Here is a 20,964-nt window from a genome sequence, read left to right on the forward strand (position 1 = left end):
TCAATGCTATATGGTGTGAGGGCAAGCATTTTCGAACACAACGGATTGATGATAAGAGAAACACACAAGATTGCGACGTCATTTCTAGCTTTGAGGGAGCCAATGGAGCCATGGATGATTATTGTGGCATAATCCAAGATATTATTATGCTTGACTTTCGATGCTTCTTTATGTATGTTTTGGATGTAAAGTGGTTTAAGGACGTGGTGGAAAGAGGCCCTAATGCAACAATAAAACGCCATGCAAGTGGCTTTGTAACTATTGACTCCACAAAGTTTTGGCAAAGTAGCAAGGAAACACTAGTACTACCGCAACAATGTGAACAGGTATTGTGCACACATATAAAAATACTCACTTTTAAATATTTGATGAAAAATAACATGATTGTATTTGTGTTTGAATTAGGTTGTCTATCAACCAATGGTGGACAATAATAGATGGTGGCATGTCATACCTATTATGCCACGTTCCAAAGTGATGTATAGTACATTTACTAATATGGAGCGTATGGAGGATGATCATGGCCATGGATGTGATGATGACCGTGATACGAGAGAGGAGGATGATCATGAGATAGGAGATACAGATATTGAGGCCATTACCCATGAGGACGAGCCTACCATTAGTGATGCTAATTTCGATGAGCATGAGTAGCACAAGTAGTAGTGGGTTGAATGTATTTGTAGATCTAAACACTTGTTTGGATTTTGAAGTAGAGAGTTTGGCAAGGGTTGATCTCATTGAGGATGAGATTGAACCATAGCCCCATCATTGATATTGGCAAAACTATTTTAGATATTGTCTCATTCTCCTCACCTCACTTAATTCTTGTATATGTGGGCTTGCAAAAAAGCATTGATGTTCTGTTAAAATTATGTGCTTTGGTAATCATGGGCAATGTTTGGAAAGCAATGATGTACACCAAAATCTCACTTTCTGTAATCTGTGGTTTGCGTCTATCTATGCGTCTAAATGCACGTCTAATTCTCAGTGTAAACGCGCAAATAAACGCATTAATACACGACAAATAGACACGCTGATAAATGTGATGTTAGATGGGCTCGTATTTTCTTAGATTAGACGTGCAATTAGATGTGTTAATACACCGCAAATAGATGACACAACAACACAAAGCAACTATAGACGCGCTTGGTAGACACGCAAAATAGCAGGCGCGTCTATAGGCATTGCTTTAGTAGAGAAATTACGGGCGCGTCTATTAGCACGGCTAAATGCTCGTCTATTTGCGCGTCAATCACCGCGTTTATTTGCGCGTTAGACCTGAGAAAATACGGGCCCGTCTAACATCCCGTTTATTAGCGCACCTATTTGCGCGTGTATTTGCGCGTTTATTTGCGCATTTACACTGAGAATCAGACGCGCATTTAGATGCGTTGTTAGACGCGCTCCAGAGAATACAGAAAGTGAGATTTTGGTGTACATCATTGCTTTCCAAACATTGCCCATGATTACCAAAGCACATAATTTTTTGCAAGCCCACATATACAAGAATTAAGGGAAATGAGGAGAATGAGACAATATGTAAAATAGTTTTGCCAATATCAATTGTGGGGCTACGGTTCAATCTCATCCTCAATGAGATCAACCCTTGCCAAACTATCTACTTCAAAATCCAAACAAGTGTTTAGATCTACAAGTACATTCAACCCACTACTACTTGTGCTACTCATGTGCTCATCGAAATCAAGATCTCCAATGGTAGGCTCGTCCTCATGGGTAATGCCGGCCTCAATATCTATATCTCCTATCTCATGATCATCCTCCTCTCTTGTATCACGGTCATCATCACGTCCATGGCCATGATCATCCTCCATACGCTCCATATTAGTAAATGTACTATACATCACTTTGGAACGTGGCATAATAGGTATGACATGCCACCACCTATTATTATCCACCATTGGTTGATAGACAACCTAATTCAAACACAAATACAATCATGTTACTTTTCTTGCATCAAATATTTAAAAGCGAGTATTTTTATGTGTGTGCACAGTACCTGTTCACATTGTTGCGGTAGTATTAGTGTGTCCTTCCTACTTTGCCAAAACTTTGTGGAGTCAATAGTTACAAAGCCACTTGCATGGTGTTTGATTGTTGCATTAGGGCCTCTTTCCACCACGTCCTTAAACCACTTTACATCCAAAACATACACAAAGAAGCGTCGAAAGTCAAGCATAATGATATCTTGGATTATGCCACAATAATCATCCATGACTCCATTGGCTCCCTCAAAGCTAGCAATGACGCCGCAATCTTGTGTGTTTCTCTTATCATCAATCCGTTGTGTTCAAAAATGCTTGCCCTCACACCATATAGCATTGAACATAGTGCACTACACCAAGAAAAAATCAATTAAATAAGCAATCTAAATTATAAAAACCTTCTAACTTATGCATAACATTCTATATACCGACCTTGCTCATGCATCCCCTAGCATACTCCCATTCTTCCATTGTGATATGCATCCCCTCGTCTTTCTCTGCTTTCTCCATTTCATCAAGTAGCCAATCCACATGAATATCCTTTAGAAGTGCTCTTAGATACTGAGGGTATGGCACAGAGATCCATGGTGTGTACGAAAGAGGGCCCTTTCTTTTTGTCTTCTTGCCTTTGCATCCTCGTATCTTGTCACCCATCTTTTCATCACATCACTATTAAGCACGCAAAAGAGGTTGATACTATTATGCAACTACGTGTCTATTACTTTGTTGCATCCTTTCCCTTGAGGCACAATAGAGGTCATCCTTAGGTCTTCATCATCTATCCATAGTCATGGGAGAGAGCTATCCACATCAACAAGAAACTCAAAAATATATACAAGTGACTCTTGTACCAACCAACCCGGCCATGCTACCTTTGGATCTTGCATTTTGTCTCACGAAGCCCTTCAAGGTCTTCATGAAGCACTTGAGGAAGAACAACCATCGTGCATGTATAGTACCGCAAATAGCAATCTCATCCACCAAATGCACTATGAGATGTAGTTGGCTTGTGAGAATAGAACGTGGAAATGTCTCCTCCACTAAACAAACCGCCTCCACTGACATAACTCGAGCATTCTCAAGCGTGGTGGGATCTATTTCCTTTGAGCTCACATACCTCACAAGCTCGCCCATCTTGTAAATACAATCTTTCGCGTCCTTTGATGCACTACGTGAAATGCTAGTAGGTAGTATGAACTGAACCCGCGAGGAGGTGGTTGATTAGTTGCTTATAGCTATTCACTCACAAATTTGAAAGGAAAAAGATATTATACATATAAAATACTTACTTGGAGCATCTTGTGCCAATCATGAGATTTCAAGCCATATAATTGCTCTACACCTCTTTTCTTGCTCTTTGTAAAGGCTCCCTTCAAACACCTCATGCATCCAGTGGGAGTACGAATTGTAGTAATAGCGCGCTTCACCGTCGCCATCTCTAGATTTGATAACATCCACGGTGCACGAGGTAAAAAAACACGCCCATTTGGTCTCTCTTGAGGCCAAGCTTCACGCATCCTCCCTGTGGTACGTAGATCCTCCCTTATGCCTCCCGAATCTCGTGTCCCATTCAAATGCTCCCAAATGGTAGATGCCACATTCTTGAAGATATGCATGGGATCGAGCAGGTGATTGATCTTGAGGTGGGACCAATATGGTAAACGATAAAAGATGGAGTATCTAAACAAAATAAAGTGTTAGCGTGCAATCCTCACTTTCAACCAATATAGCCAATCTTTACTTCCAGCCAATAGTTACAAATCCTTACCGGCTCATGCCAAGTGGTGGAGGAGTCGTGGAACCGTCCCAAATTCTCATCCAATCTCCCGCGGTAAGTGATTGTGGGAGGAGGGCAACATATCTAGGATGATCAGGTGGGAGAAATCGATGGTGATTCTCATAGATGACCTTATTCAATGCGTCTGCCCGTGAGGCAACTAGCGAAGGACCACAAACAGGACATGCATGGTAACCCGATGTAGTGAGACCTGAAACAATAGATGCAATTAAGAGTGGAAGGTGGGTTTAGGGTGCCATGTCCTTGCCTATTCATAATTAAAAAATGCAATGCTTGCCTGAACACTCGCCGTAGCCTGGGAAGTCATGCATCGTCCACATCAAGACTGCTTTGCAGTTGAAGTCTCGTGACGAGGGAGGCCTGCTCACATCATGCACCTCGATACCTCTCCAAAGTATCTCTAGCTCATCAATCAAAGGCTCCAAATAAACATCAGGGTTTTTGACTTTATGTTTCCCTGGAATTAGAAGGGACAGCATGACATGTCCTTTCTTAATAGCCATAGAGGGTGGAAGATTGTAATTCACCAATACCACTGGCCATACACTATAAGACGTGCTTTTGAGACCAAATGGGTTCACACCGTCCATACCCAATCCAAGTCTCAAGCTCCTAGGTTCTTCCTTGAAGCTTGGCCATGTGTCTTCAATATGCTTCCACGCAGGAGAGTCCATGGGAGTTCTCCACTTGCCATCGGTTGATCGATGGGAGGAATGCCATGACATGAGCTCTGCAATAGATTTGCACTTGAACATATGTTGGATGCGAGGGATTATGGGAAAATGTCGCAATACCTTACGAGGCACGTCCAAGGTTTTGAGATCTGCTCTATATCTTGCCTCTCCACAAGTAGGACACTCTCTTGCATCCTTATGTAGTCCACGAAACAAAACGCAATCGTTGACACATGCATGGATGCGCTTGTAATCTAATCCTCCAAGAGAGGTCACATGTTGCCTTGCCATATCTCTTGAGGTCGATAAATTATTCTCCCTTGGAAGCATTTTACACAATAGCCTACACGTGAAGACCATAAATGAGGAAAAGCATTCGAGTAATTGACCCACTAGCATAATTCACCATGTTTGCAAAATCGACTTTAAAGCTTACTTGAGTAATGCATTCAAACTTGCATTGCTCCATCCATAGATGGTTTGCAAGTTTAGTAACTCAAGGGAGGCACGTAGAACAGAGAATGTGTACCCCTCAAACAGTGGAGTCGATGCTGCGGTAAAAAGATCATCCTGCTCCATGCTATTATCCCTCCCTTGATGGACATATAAATCCCGCACCATATCATCAAACACCTCCTCCTCCACGGCTTCATGAGGTAATGGTGGAGGGCTACTATCACCATCACTCCATGCATCCGTAACGGTCCCTCCTAAAGATCCCACCTCATATCGCCGACGCTTCGCCTCCTCACGACGGGCATAGGGTAACATGTGCAGGTGTGGCACTGCATCCTGTATCAAATTAAAATGGGATCATTATAACTCAAACCTATGAACACCCATAGGTATCTCAATCAACCTTAACTTACAAATCCTTACCCTGTATACGGTCACATCCCATTCTCCATACTTTGAGATATGATTGAGCGTAATGCTGCGTGCACAATACATGTTTCCTCGACATCGATCACACAGACATTTGATTTTTTGCTCCAACCACATTTCGCGATGGTGGATACGGAGGGATTCATCCTCACTGGAGCTGCTTGTTGAAGATGGAGACATCCTACAAACAAACAACCCACCAAATTTGCTCTTCTTCAAATGCTTAACTTAAAAACTCTGTGTTGCGTCTATCGCCGTGTCTATCGTCGCGTCTAATGTCGCGTCTAACTGCGCGTTTAAATGCCCGTCTACTCTGTGTATTTAAACGCGCCTGTAGACGCGCTAATAGACGCGACTATAGACGCACTACTCTGTGTATTCAGACGCGACTATACCCGCGACTTTTAAACCTGCTTTTCGGCGCGCCGCTCGCTTTGCTTTTCTTTTGACTACTTAAACTTCGCGAGCGGCTTTCTTCCTTCTTTATTAGCAGTTCTATAGATTCGAAGCTTAAGAGAGAGCCTCCCATACACAGTTCCAAGCTTTCACTCAAGACAAAGGGACCGTACCTACACAGCTTGCTTCCAAGCCTAAAGAAGAGGAGGAGTGTGAACAAGGAGAAGAAACAAGTTTGGAAAAGAAAGATCCTTCCATACCTTTTTCCAAGTAAGTCCTTTTGAAGTTGTTCTTGCTTGCTCTTTCCAGTTTTGTACTTTTTCGCATCCACGAAACGCAGCATCTAGGTATGAACGACACGTTCTTTTGTCGGGCGAAACGTCCTTTTCGACTTTTGAGTATTCTCGACTGTCGGAGCGCGTGTATAGAGGCGTCTGAGGGCACGTCTAAACGTGCGTCTACAGGCGCGTCTATATGCGCGTCTGGCTTGCTACAGACACACACAGATGCGTATATAGACGCCCACACAGACGCTCTATTAAACAGAGTTTTAAACGAACTGTTAGATGTGCTTTTAGACGCACTGTTAGACGGATGTTTGGACGGATTGTTAGACGCAGTGGTAGACGCGCTTTTTAACGCACTGTTAGACGGATTGATGGACGGACAGTTAGATGCGCTTTTACTTGAACTGTTAAACGCTCTGTTAGATGCGTTTATAGACGCGAAGATTAGATGGGTCTATAGACGCGCTCTGACAGAGCCTCTTTTTTTTTTTCCCCTTTCTTCTCAGCTCCCAAAGTAATAGATTTGTTTATTTTTTTCCAGTTTAACATGTGGGGAGGAAGTGCTTCTAGCTCACCTGATCCACGTGAATCGATATGGAAGGATTTATATAATATTTTAGGGCACCCTCCTAGTCCTGCGGAGTTATACAGGTACATGACGGGTACCCTTAACACTCCCCAGGAGTCAGCACTACAGACTCCGAGCCACCCCACACCGCCTGAGATCACCCCAGCGGAGTCCGCACAGCCGTCTTATGCCCCGTCTTATGCCCCTTCCCCCGTACCGTCTTATGCCCCTTCCCCCATGCCGTCTTATGTCCCTTCTGCCATCCCGTCTTATGCCCCTTCCCCCATGCCTTCAGGAGGTCCTTCTGCCTCAGCGAGCCGTCGATGTACTCCCCAGCCGTCGAGACTCGGTTCTCCAGCTACGAGTGGTCAGCGTAGTCCCACGCAGTCCCCAGCTACGAGTGGCCAGCGTACGAGCTCGACACGACAGGGTGGCAGGCATAGTAGCAGGGAGAGCGGTGGCGGATGCATGGCACAGTGCTTTGGGCCATGTGGCGGTGAGGAGGATGATGATTCCGATGATTTAGACGTGCCTCTGGGTGATGGTACGATTTATTATGACATCACCCAGACAGGAGGCATCTTGATGGATGCGCGGGGGAAGGACATCATGGCCTTCATGCGCTCTGTAATTGCTAACAATTACAGAGATTGCTTTATCCACTATAAAGACCACCCAAAGAGGTTGGCTGATGAGACCCTCGCTACTGTTCGCTCTAGGTATCCTAACCCCCCCAATCGCCAGTTCACAGATAAATGGGGGAAGTCAAAGATTGTTACGATACTTAGCAATAAAAGATCTTCCCTTAAGAGGCAGGCACTAGCGGAGCTTGCCAGACTTGAGGCAGGTCAACCTCCAAGGGGCCCGCCCCACACCGCTCAGAAGCGTGAGTGGAAGAAGGCAATGAAGTCAGCGAGGGAGGAGCCCAGTCTGCAGCACGTGGAGGCACGGAGGATCCAGATGGAGGAGTATGGGAGCGCGCATTTTGGAGCAGGGGGTGTTGAATCAAGGGAGGCCCAATTTGTAAGTATCGATCTCAAATTATATTGCTTATGTAGTTTATTAGGAGGTTGGTTGTTTCTTTGTACTAATCCCTCCACAAAGTGTATCGCGGTCATGCAGCTTGAGATCGTGGGCAGATACCCTACTCCAGTGGAGACAGCCTACCACTGCCACCATCGCAGAGGAGATACATGGAGGCACTTCTATGATGACGGGTTGATTACTAAGGAGCAGTATACCCGAGCTACTGGACAGGCCCCCCAGGTATTTGAAAGTAATTAAATAATGCCAAAATTATAAGTAAAGATTTGATTTTTTATACATTGATATATGTTGTCCCTTGTTTACAGGGCGCCCCTGCACAAGACGACGAGGAAGACGAAGAAGGAGGTGCAGAAGGGAGCGCAGAAGGCAGCGCAGAAGGGAGCGTGAAAGGCAGTGAGGATTAGTCGTAGAAGTAGTGCTACTATTCTTTTTTGTACTTAAAGCCATTGGCTTGGCTTCGTGCCTCTTGTATATAGACTCCTCTTATTTTTTGTTCTTGAAGCCACATGACATGGCTTAGCTTCCTTATTTTTTGTACTTGGAGCCACATGACGTGGCTTAGCTTCGTGCTATATGTATATACAAGCACTTTTTGAGCTTTCAATTTTATTGCGTTTTGGAGTTGTAATATTTTATTTGGAATTGTAATTAAAATGCGGTTGGCTATAAGAATTGAATTACAGAATGTGGATATGGGATTCTTGTAACTATATAGCATACACAACATACACAGTATTCTGTAAAATTTATTTAAAAAAAAAAGGGGCGTCTATCAGTGCGTTTAAAAACGCGTTTATATTCGCGTTTGTCTGTTCGACTTGCGTCTATACGTGCATCTATCAAAGCGTTTATATGCGCGTTTATTTACGCATGTATAAGCGCGTCTATACGCACGTAAGTCTGATATATAGACGCGCAATTAGACGCGGGTCTCCTGATGCGCAAATAGACGCGCCCATAAGTTTTTTATTTAGTTCATGAAACGCGTCTGTGCGCGCATCTATGGGTGCTTTGTCTTGTTGTGTGAGTTGTTAGACGCGCTTTTAGACGCGCCCGTAATTCCTCTACTAAAGCAACGCAGATGCGCTTGCTATTTTGCCCGTCTACCGAGCACCTCTATAGTTGCTGTGTTGTTGTGATAGTCCCTTGCCAGGTGCCATCTGCATTAACTCCCTATTGTCTTTCCAAGCCTTGAACCTTGGGTGACATCCAGTGCATATTTTGACTCTCATTTGACATAGGAGGTGATGACTCTGATTATAATTGTCTTGAATTGGCTTCTTGCCTAGTACCCAAATAAAATCCTTCAATGGACTTCAATAGAAAGGTTTAATCATGGACATTCTTCATTTGCGATGTCTCCTTCTACTTCCTCCATGGCGAGCATCCTTAAAAATTCGTGTATATGCAAAATACTTTGCTGTGGTCTTTTTATTTTTCCTTCTACCTCATATCCCATGTGCTTCTTTGATTTCTTTGCCCTTGAATGCCAAGACACTATGATTGTCTCCGTCGAAACTTGAGAGACCGCTTCATCATTTGGGACCCACAATTAGTATACAATGTGTTGTTATCCATATTCTCCTTCTTGCCCTTTGGCTCATACCATACCGCTGTAAATGTTGTAGCTCTCCCTTGGTCATCTCTTTGCATATCAACTACTTTTGCAACCCAAAACTTCACATTCTCATATTCATCATCCGATGGCGGAACCACAACAAAACAATCGACCTCTATATCTACTTGTGGCATAAACTCTCTCTTCTTCGGTCCACAATATGGGCGTGGGAGTAATGATACAAATTCATTTTCAAAGACTGGAGCGGGCGCAAATCGTTATGAACATTTGGCCAAAATATATTGCATTCTTCCTTGACATCCTTTGAGCCTCGCATTCTCTCAAGGTCCTTTATTAAATTTCGTGTCTTGTTAATTACAGTGGTAGTGTGTTCTCTCCAAGTAGGCTTCAAATCAGGATATCTCCGGAGCATTTCCTCTTTGTATGTAATAAATGCTTTTAATCCTTCTATTTCACAGTTAGACCTCTCATTGAATTCTTGTATAGGAGCCCATGTTGGATACCTTTCCTTGCTGGGAATTGAAGTTAAGAGACTCTAAGGTTCTTTAGGTTCCCATTTTGTATCATCAGAATACTGTTGCCATTGCATTACGGGTTTTTCATCTTTAAAAAAAAAACGAAAGTAGTGTGGATTGGTATGACCTGTCAATGCATCACCACCCGTTTGTATGAAAGGTAGAATGAAGCTCTTCCAATCATACATTCTTTCGAGCCTCTCACATACTGTACTTTCCTTGCGACCACCAACTTGCCTACCACATCTTCTTACCAAGTCATCTATTGTCTCCGCATCGTTGCATTTAAGCTCCCTTGAGACTGTGCTAAAAATCTGATTAATATCCTCATGTGTATGCCCAACATACAAAAATCCACATTCGACCTCATTGAAGATTCGATGAGCAACTAGCATGGAGCAGAATGCAAACATGAGTACATTCTTATTTTCTCACCAGCAATTATCAGCTTGTATTCTCAAAGTCGGTGGTAGGTGACCTTTTTCTGCATGTACATTACGAATTGCCTTCATAATAGATGTTACAACTTGATTGCTATCATGTAGATGCAAGGAATCAATCCATATATTTGCAAAGAACTTAATTCCATGCACTAACACTCCACATAGATGTGTCTTTAGAAAGTGCTTTCCTTGTAATTTAGGTGGAGTGGCAACAAAACGAGGCAATGTTGTTGTATTCTGATCCATGGCATCTACAATAAGGCACATGTAGTCATCGGGATGCGAAATAGCTTGCTCCTTCCAAAATGCATATTTTTGTCTAGAATGTCGAATAAGGTCATGATGAGATTTTTGGTTTTTTTTGTATAATTCCCTTTGATTTGGACATGTTGCACTCTCAATCGCTCACCTTAAATCATCACAGACATTGCACTTTGACATTTTTTACCTCCTTGGGATTTTAACATATCCAAAGTTCTTCTTCCAAAGAGTATACAAAGTATGAGAAGAAGCTACGGCATCCCCTCTTTGCCTTTGCTTTTCTGCAATAGAGTCAAATACTTCGAGCTTTGTCAAGCCCATTGGAAGGTGCATTTCAGTGATCACGTCACCGTTAGGGAGTTTGATAGATATATGGGGTTGAGGTAAAGCATTTTCATGTATGAAGTCTTCCGAAATTGCTGCTGCCCTGACAATTGAGATTCTTGATTTGGACCTTCCTCTATTACTGTGAATGCTAAATTTGTTGCCGCCCTTTGCCTTGGTGACTAAATCCTAATATGTACCATGGGATAATCCAGTAATATTGCGATATGCCTTATTGCAAATCTTTTTTCCATTTACGAGAGGTTTTACCTTTTGTCTTGAACTTAGCCTTTTATTGCCATTCTGAAGAAAGCAAGAGAGACTTGTGAGAAGGTATTCATTTCTTTCGCTTCCTCTTCTTTGCCACACATGTCCTCTACATTCCCTGATGTCTGCAAGATCAATGGAGCGCATACATCTTCGCTTGCAAGATAAATATCCCAATGCATTTAACATGTTCTCCTCCTTCATTACTCTCTTCCTCTTTGGTTGCTTTTGTGGATCTGCTTGGATTCGCTCTCTCTTCATGCATATGTAAAACCGTTTTCGTTCCTCGTGCACGTTGTTATCTGTATTTATGCACTTCTTTTCCTCACATTTGTTTGTAACCAAGCATCCATGATTGGTTGTTGCATCCTTGGCCATATCACAATCAAAGTTAAATATTGAATAATCCTTTGTTGATCTCATCCTTGTTTTTAACATACTCTTAGGACCATTCAATGAATTCAATATTCTACGAGAGTATTGAGAACCTTGAAACTCTTCCACTCCAGAGAGAACATCACTCATTGGGAAATCTTCCATGGCTTTCACAAATCCACAAGCTTGATTGACACCAGATTTGTTAATATGCATGAACTCACACTTCTCACTGTGCAAGAATTCATCCACCCCAGATAAGGCTTCGCTTCTAAAGTCATTTTGTTTCTCGGAACCAATGAACTCATCCACTCCAGATAAGATGTCACTTCTATAATTAAGTACATTGAAATCATCCACATTTGAAGTGATAGAGCCTGGCACATGGGCACGCTTTTTAGGTCCTTTGATATTGTAGTATACCTTGTCTTTATCATTGAAAACCACGTGCCTCTTTCTCATGTTTAAAAATTGCATGCTCCATCTCATATTCTTACCTATCTCATAGTAGGGATCACATAAGGATGTTATGTTATCAACCATACCATCATTAGTGACTTTTAGATTCCTCATCTGTGCAAATGACCATTGTTGATCCACTTGTTCAAAACCCAATACTTTACCTTTTGCTATAGTCTTATTTGCAAATAATCTCATTTGTAAAATGTCCCCTATAGTAAAATCCAAGGTGGTGTACTTTGTATTCTTGATAATGTCTGTTGCATAAGTCTCATCTTTGTCCCATGCTATAAATGATTTGTTGGATGTATTGTAGGGCATAACATCTCCAAGTGTTTCCATATCTCCACATTTATACTTTAGCTCAACATGTGCGCTAAGAATCTTTGATACAGTAACTGCCACCTTATCTTCGCCAAGTCTTCGAAAGTGGCAAACTGAATTGGAATCACTATCATGGATTGTAGCAAATGCAAATACTTCTCTTTTGCTACATAAAATCACATCCATCCATGGAACAAAATCTATAGCCATCTCCTTTGTGAGAGTCCTTTGCAAGCAAGCTGCAGTAGCAACAATTACATAAATATTATCCACCTAGTTGAAGGTGCTTTGCATGGTCGATCGAGCATTAAATACCATTTTTGCCTTAGTGTCATGCACATCCATAAAAAAACATGCTTCTAGGTGTGTTATCCGATCAAGTACTTATGCGATGGGAATGCCACTTTGCATGTAATTCAATTCCACCTAGTTGAAGGTGTGTGCAAAGTATTGTGCCCATCGGATATGCTTTGCATTGTCGATCAAGCATAAAACACCATTTTTGCCTTAGTGTCATCCACAATCATAAAGGAACAAGGTCCTAGGTGTGTTATTCAAACAAGTACTTATCAGATGGGGGCTCCACTTTGCACACAAGTCTGTTTCAACTAGGTTGAGGTGCGTGCAAAGTATTGTCACCATCGGATATGCTTTGCAAGGTCGATCACGCATTGTACAACGTTTTCTCGGTAGTGATATGCACATCCCCAAAAAAACATGCCTTTAGGTATGTTATCTGACCACTTGGTACTTATCGGATGGGGGTGCCTCTTTGAGAACATTTCAATACCACCTAGGTTAAGGCATAGGAAAAGTATTGTGCCCATCGGATATGCTTTGCATGGTCGATCGAGCATTAAATACCATTTTTGCCTTAGTGTCATGCACATCCGTAAAAAAACACGATGCTAGGTATGTTATCCGATCAAGTACTTATGGGATGGGCGCGCCACTTTGCATGTAAGTCAATTCCACCTAGTTGAAGGTGTGTGCAAAGTATTGTGCCCATCGGATATGCTTTGCATTGTCGATCAAGCATAAAACACTATTTTTGCTTTAGTGTCATGCACAACCATAAAAAAACACATCCTAGGTGTGTTATTCAAACAAGTACTTCTCAGATGGGGACTCCACTTTGCACGCAAGTCGGTTTCAACTAGGTTGAGGTTCATTCAAAGTATTGTGACCATTGGATATGCTTTGCATGGACGATCACGCATTATACACCGTTTTTTCCCTAGTGATATGCACATCCACAAAAAAACACGCCCTTAGGTGTGTTATCTGACCAAGTACTTATCAAATGGGTATGCCTATTTGAAAACATGTCAATGCCACCTAGGTTGAGGTCTAGGAAAAGTATTGTGCCCATCGGACATGCTTTGCATGGTTGATCGAGCATTAAATACCATCTTTCCCTTGGTATCATGTACATCCGTAAAAAAACACGCTGCTAGGTATGTTCTCCGATCAAGTACTTATGGGATGGGCATGCCACTTTGCATGTAAGTCAATTCCACATCCTTTAAGGTGTGTGCAAAGTATTATGCCCATCGGATATGCTTTGCATTATCGATGAAGCATAAAACGCCATTTTTGCTCTAATGTAATGCACAACCATAAAAAAACACGATCCTAGGTGTGTTATTCAAACAGGTACTTATCGGATGGGGGCTCCATTTTGCACGCAAGTATCTTTCAACTAGGTTGAGATGCATGCAAAGTATTGTCACCATCGGATATGCTTTGCATGGTCGATTACGCATTATACAATGTTTTTCTGGTAGTGATATGCACATCCATAAAAAAACATGCCCTTAGGTATGTTATCTAACCAAGTACTTATCGGATGGGTGTGCCTCTTTGAGAACATTTCAATGCCACCTAGGTTAAGGCATAGGAAAAGTATTGTGCCCATCGAATATGCTTTGCATGGTCGATCGAGCATTAAATACCATTTTTACCTTAGTGTCATGCACATCTGTAAATAAACATGCTACTAGGTGTGTTATCCGATCAAGTACTTATGCGATGGGAATGCCACTTTGCATATAAGTTAATTCCACCTAGTTGAAGGTGTGTGCAAAGTATTGTGCCCATCAGATATGCTTTGCATTGTCGATCGGATGGGGGCTCCACTTTGCACGCAAGTCCGTTTCAACTAGGTTGAGATGCGTGCAAAGTATTGTCACCATCAGATATGCTCTGCATCGTTGATTACACATTATACAATGCTTTTCCCGTAGTGATATGCACATCCGCAAAAAAACACGCCCTTAGATATGTTATCTGACCAAGTACTTATCGGATGGGTGTGCCTCTTTGAGAACATTTCAATACCACCTAGGTCAAGGTGTAGGAAAAGTATTGTGCCCATCGAATATGCTTTGCATGGTCGATCGAGCATTAAATACCATTTTTGCCTTAGTGTCATGCACATCCGTAAAAAAACACACTGATGGGTGTGTTATCCGATCAAGTACTGATGCGATGGGAATGCCACTTTGCATGTAATTCAATTCCACCTAGTTGAAGGTGTGTGCAAAGTATTGTGCCCATCGGATATGCTTTGCATTGTGGATCAAGCATAAAACACTGTTTTTGCCTTAGTGTAATGCACAACCATAAAAAAACACGGTCCTAGGTGTGTTATTCAAACAAGTACTTATCAGATGGGGGCTCCACTTTGCACGTAAGTATCTTTCAACTACGTTGAGGTGCGTGCAAAGTATTGTGACCATCGAATATGCTTTGCATGGCTGATCACGCATTATACACTGTTTTTCCCCTAATGATATGCACATCCGCAAAAAAACATGCCCTTAGGTGTGTTATCTGACCAAGTACTTATCGGATGGGTGTGCCTCTTTGAGAAAATTTCAATACCACCTAGTTTGAGGCGTAGGAAAATTGTTGTGCCCATCGGATATCCTTTGCATGGTCGATCAAGCATTAAATACCATTTTTGCCTTAGTGTCATGCACATTCGTAAAAAAACACGCTGCTAGGTATGTTATCCGATCAAGCACTTATGGGATGGGCATGCCACTTTGCATGTAAGTCAATTCCACCTAGTTGAAGGTGTGTGCGAAGTATTGTGCCCATCGGATATGCTTTGCATTGTCGATCAAGCATCAAACACCGTTTTTTCCTTAGTGTCATGCACAACCATAAAAAAACACGGTCCTAGGTGTGTTATTCAAACAAGTACTTATCAGATGGGGGCTCCACTTTGCACACAAGTCCCTTTCAACTAGGTTGAGATGCATGCAAAGTATTATCACCATCAGATATGCTTTGCATGGTCGATCACGCATTATACAACGTTTTTCCGATAGTGATATGCACATCCGCAAAAAAACACACCCTTACGTATGTTATCTGACCAAGTACTTATCGGATGGGTGATTCCTAGCCCTATGAAGATCTTAGAACCAATGCAATAATCCCACTAAAATTTTAATGATCAAGATGACCACTTCAGTGATAGTTTGTACATAAGGATATAGCATATTCAGTCACCTCTTAAAGGGTAATAAATAAGGTAACTAGAAGACATTGATATCATAAACTTGGCAAATAATTTAGTACTAATACCTACATGATTTCATTTTGATGTCCTCTTGGTTTGAGTAGCTTTTTCTTTTGATAACCCACTCCCATCTATATCCATGGACACTTCAAATCCAGTGGGGATATGAAAATTTAACCTTTAACTAGGATTTCAATATATCACCTTTGGAAAAGGGTATTGACTTCTTTTTTGAGAAAACAGTAGTATGCAATCTTACTGTGGTTAACAAAACTGACCGAACTGCATCACAAAAAATCTATAAGCATTTAACATAATATCAACATGTTGCACAACATTTCTATGGTGATATTTTATGTCATATGATTCTTTTTTAATTGATCGATTGTTTGTTATTTGATAAATTAATACCCTCAAGATAGTTAATTTATTATCGGATGATGTGTTAGCTGATCTCACAAGAGCATTTGTTGCAATTGTAAAGAGAAGTGGAGCAAATGAATCTTTAAAAGAGGAGAAATGAGAATGAGAACTTAACATGTTGCATCGTATTTTTATGGTGATATTTTATTTCATATGATTTTTAAAATTTCATCAATTGTTTGTCGTTTGATAAATCAATACTCTTAATATTGTCATTTATAACCAAAAGATGTGTGAGAGATCTTAATAAGAGCATTCGTTACAATTATAAAAGAAGACGATTAATAGTGCAGCATGATTTGCCTAACCGGTCTTTAAATTAGGAGAAATGAGGATGGTAGCTCATCTTTGAGATGTAGTGTGGAATTTATGTGAAAGGACCCTTAATCCTTGAACTTTAACTTATGGAATCTACGCAATTTTCATCGCATGCTTCAAGCGCTTTTAGAAGTATTGGAGGATGCAGGTGTTATATGTCTTAGACGTTGCTCTCAAAAGGTTAAAGAAGATTCAAGAGACCAAACCCATGCATTCAGTCTCAAAGAGTGATGGGATAGACCGGGCTCTGATCAGCATTGAAGAGGCCAAAGTTCATCTCCTCAACACTTGATTTCATATCCTCGTTAAAGAGCTCGAAAATGTACGTCTCGAGGAGCACGTTGGGCCTCTTGGGAGTACCGCTTGCTACGTGATTCACCAGATTTTGGTTGTATGTCTGAGCGTTTGTCACCGTCGCCGATGCATCTGATCCCTTGCTTGGCCACCCACTCTCCGTCACCACCACTTTGATTCGGCTATATCCCGCCGTCTCCATCGCTGAAATCAGTGCATCCACCTCTGCATCGAACAGATTTGTGTAGTGCAGCCCATTGTCCACGTTGTCCGTTCCCCCCTGGAACAGCGCATACGCCAACGGTATCTGGCTTGGGTTGCTCGTATATCCGAAGAAGGGATAGACATTGGCTAGAAATGGTGCCCCTTTCTGCGAGAGGAATTGCAGAATGGAGCTCATTTGAGACTGAATTCCGCTTTGGAACGTGCCCTGCGACGGCGGATAAGAATTCCCTAGCACACTTGTGGCGTGGCTTGTAGAAACCTGAATGCTCCCTTGGAGATTGGAACTAACGAGAGCATTGTACACGTTCGTCATGGCTGGGAACAGGTACTGTGTATACTGCGAATTCTGTATAAGCACCTCGTTGCCCACAGCGATGCATTTTATCACCGAGGCGTATGGCACGATGTTAGTTTGCACCCACTGGTTAGCGGTGCTCGACCCCGAGGCCAGGCTTGCTAGTTGGTCGTTGGACACGCCTACGATCAGAGTTATGCCTGATCCTTGAAAGGCGCTCAGTACGCTTGCATCTGTGTCGTAGATTCTCACTTGTCCCACGTTTTTAGACTGTAAAAGGCTCACAACTTGGGTCGGCGTAGGAAGATTGTCGCCGTTACGCCCATATGCTACGCCAACCGTAGAGCCTGCAATTGACAAGCACAAACAAAACCAGTTATCAGGGGCCTGAAGGCGGAAGAATTACAATCGATAGAACTTTAAGAGAAGAAAACCGATTCGAGTAACCTGCTGATCCATGGAGTTGCATAGCACAGGCAAGGATCAAGCAGCCCAGGAAGAGGGTGCGTGAGCGCCGGTAACCGGAGAACAGGGCAAAACAGATAGACATTTCTATAGTAGTAGGTGAAAGTTGAGGAAGGTGCTCCTGGGACTATGAGTGCGTAGGTAGCAGCAGTTCTCAATCGCTGGTGTGGAGGAGAATGGAAGCGGGCTGGAATTGTGTCTGGGAGACTCGGAGGCTGCTTTTATATGCATATAAGGGGTTGCTTCAGGGCACATGTTCAAGCAGCCTTAAGGATGGTTTGCCTCGATTTTCACCACAGCGGACCAGGTAAAGATAGAACTTTCCGCTACCAGCTACGCACAGCAATATCTACGTTACTTGAAAAGCTTTGATCAATTTGACCGCGAGGTTGAAGAATACAATCCAAATTCCAATACGTGACTCAGCAGCATCAAGTTGCGGCATATTCTGTGTCCTCGTGAGACACATGCACGACCCAGACGATCACCGATCGAAGTCTACGTAGAGTTTCAAACGTCCGGGTTCCGGACTCCCTAAATATCCAAGCTCCACGAATCCATTTCAATCAGATATCGCAATGCAGAAATCACGAAGCGCTATCACATTCAATGACTCTAATAAGGACTCGAAGCCCAGGTTTGGACTTCCGTTACTATGGAACAGCAGCTCTACGGACGCAGCTCAGGCGAAGCAGAAAATACACGAGGTCCGTAGGAACCCACACAATCCTCACCGCCTTTTTTTTGTCTCCATCCCAACCTATACTGTGAGATGACAAGGTACTGTGATGAAAAAAGAGTCTCACGCATTGACTATCACCTGCAGTTCTCTAGGTATTACGTAGCGGTATCATCCAACGTTAACCACACGGCTTTCCCATAGACTTATACACGAAGAAGTCAAATTGCCAACGACAGAAGTCTGGCTTTCCAACAGCAGGAGTCTAGCTTTCCAACCACCATCTTCATCGCATTATTCAAACGCCTTTTGAAAAACCTCACTAGACTAGTGCCGAGTCTTTGAACGAGCAAAAGGCCCCAACATGTACACCTAGGTCCCCAAAATGTACAACTCACGTTGGTTACATTATGTGACATTCTACCCCCTCACCATTGAGGCACTTAAGAGAAAGTGAAATGAAACCTTGGGAGGCCTGCACTAATAAAAAATCCTAAGTATCATGTGCATTCAAGGAGTATTTAAAAAACCCTAAACTAAAAATGTTTTCCCAATAAAATCACGCCTTTTAACTTATGAACTAACGTATTTTTTTGTAAAGTGGAATTAAAAATCCCATCCTATTATTGTAAAGTGAGAATAAAACTTGCCTTCCAAGCCAGTTTTGGACCTCATGTGAATTCACATTCTTGGAACTCATGTAAATAGGCTCACATTGGACTTAATCCAACTATAGGGCTTAAGATTAAGGACTTAGAACATTAGCAAAGCTTAGTCAATTGGCTATCTCTTGGCTTTATTAAGCAAAGATGCTTTCCAAAAAGTGGGATACTAGGCTAATGTGTTGGTGGTATTCAGTGTGTTGACACTACTTTACATGGTGCATCACGAAATACTACGCTGAAGATTTCTTGTAGACAATTCTAGTTGTATGGGATACCAGAGCTATGGGTATAGAACTATAGGAGTGTGGTCTCTAGCCCATATGCTTCGAGGTGGTTGGATGTGAGTTGCCTGCTGAACTTTATTTTATTTTTACTGAATATGTTTGGACTGTGTCTAGGATAAGATTTAAGTGGAGATATTACACCAATAAGTAATGCAAATCGGATGCCATGTGCACTTGCAAATGTTGTGGAAACTCACTTGACTGGCAACTTCCATTCGTGTCCTGTTTCACGAATTTGACTCAGTGGTTATCAAGACTTTTGAATATGATATAATCTCGAACAACAGTCATGGAGAGATTCTTCCTCATTTCCAACTATTAGCCTTGACCCTTGAATCAATACTAAGATTTTGGTCTAGGTTGTGAGCAACGTTACTTGTCTTCTAGCCTTTCCTTTCTAAGAGTCTTATTTTCTAGATCCCAGTTCAAGATATCTATAGCTTTACCTGTCATCCAAATACAATTTACAACTACTACCTTCTAAAATCGAGTCCAAAGCTTCATGTAATTTGTCCTCATTCTAAAGACCAAATTATCCCTTAATGGCACTTCGGCTTCATTGTGAGCATAGAAGTTTATAATCTTCATAGTGTGCCATTAATCTCTTTATCCTCCTCAATGGGGGCTCACATGTGATGCAGTGATCTTTTGGGGGAGTCACTCATCATATGTAACCCTATCACATGAGTTCAACAGAAGGATATTTTTAATTTTAAAATTTTACAAAAGCTAATTTACATAAGGGTTTATTTAAAATAATTTTGAAAAAACTTTACAAATTTGTATAGGAAAAAGGGTACAACTTATTAATGAAAAATTTACAGATAATGGATTTTAGAAATAGGCCTTGAACGCATGTGATATAGAGGGTTTATACATAGAATGAGTATGGGAAAATTAAGAAATGAGACAAGGGATGAGAGTGAGAAGGAGAAGGAAAAGGAAAAGGGAATGAAAAGGAGAAGAAGAAGGAAAAGGGGGAAAAGGAGAAGGGAAAATGGAATGGGAAGGAGAAGGAGATCAAACTATCACAATGCATCTATACATGTGACTACCAATGCATCTATAGGCATGGATACATAGTTCAAAAAATAGCTTGATGTGCTATTAGACTCGCTCCAACATCAAATCTTGACAAAATTCTGATAGTGACAGATCGACCTACCTCCACATAAAACAAAAGTGCCCAAAAACATTCTTTCTTGCATGCAAAAGAGGACGAATCTGAAGAAAACACCTTTCCACAAGTACAAGAAGCATCATGGATTGAGAGAGAAGAGCAACTAACAAGAGACTTACCTTGGATAGAGTTATGAAAAGCTTCTTCTCCTTCTTCTCTTGTGGCCTCCTTCTTCACACTCTTCTCTTGTATGCTTGGAGATGAATGTGTATGCTTGGAGATGAGGATAAGCTAATCTTGGAGATGCAAAAACAAGTTGAGAGGAAAGCAAGTGCAGCGAAGTAAGGAAACGGTTTTGTTCATGTAGGTTTAAAACTAGGTAGCATGTCTAAAAACACATCTATTAGCGCATCTATACTGTGTAATAGATGTGCCTATAGGTGTGTTTTCACAGTA

The 20,964-nt window shown here is 41.8% G+C and overlaps 1 protein-coding gene across 1 annotated transcript; it reads right to left on the reverse strand.

Annotated features, from left to right (window-relative positions):
• Window positions 1-16,388: 16,388 nt before the first annotated feature.
• On the reverse strand, window positions 16,389-17,965 carry LOC147884714 (glucan endo-1,3-beta-glucosidase-like). Its single transcript, XM_087397543.1, has 2 exons — window positions 17,743-17,965; window positions 16,389-17,642 (listed from the first exon to the last, which is right to left on the reverse strand). Exons 1-2 carry the CDS (start codon window positions 17,843-17,845, stop codon window positions 16,702-16,704), a joined length of 1,044 nt encoding a protein of 347 aa, XP_087253669.1. The 5' UTR covers window positions 17,846-17,965; the 3' UTR covers window positions 16,389-16,701.
• Window positions 17,966-20,964: the final 2,999 nt, after the last annotated feature.

This window comes from Dipteris shenzhenensis, chromosome 26 (genome assembly GCF_047967505.1).
Source record: "Dipteris shenzhenensis isolate YYH24624 ecotype China chromosome 26, Dip_SZ_1.0, whole genome shotgun sequence".
NCBI classification, from domain to species: Eukaryota; Viridiplantae; Streptophyta; class Polypodiopsida; order Gleicheniales; family Dipteridaceae; genus Dipteris; species Dipteris shenzhenensis.

Bases quoted from the DNA above. Each gene is read 5' to 3' on its own strand.
- LOC147884714 (XM_087397543.1), bottom strand. From the start codon at position 17,845: ATGTCTATCTGTTTTGCCCTGTTCTCCGGTTACCGGCGCTCACGCACC. The intron at 17,643-17,742 runs GTTACTCGAATC...TGTCAATTGCAG, and splicing joins GCAACTCCATGGATCAGCAG to GCTCTACGGTTGGCGTAGCA.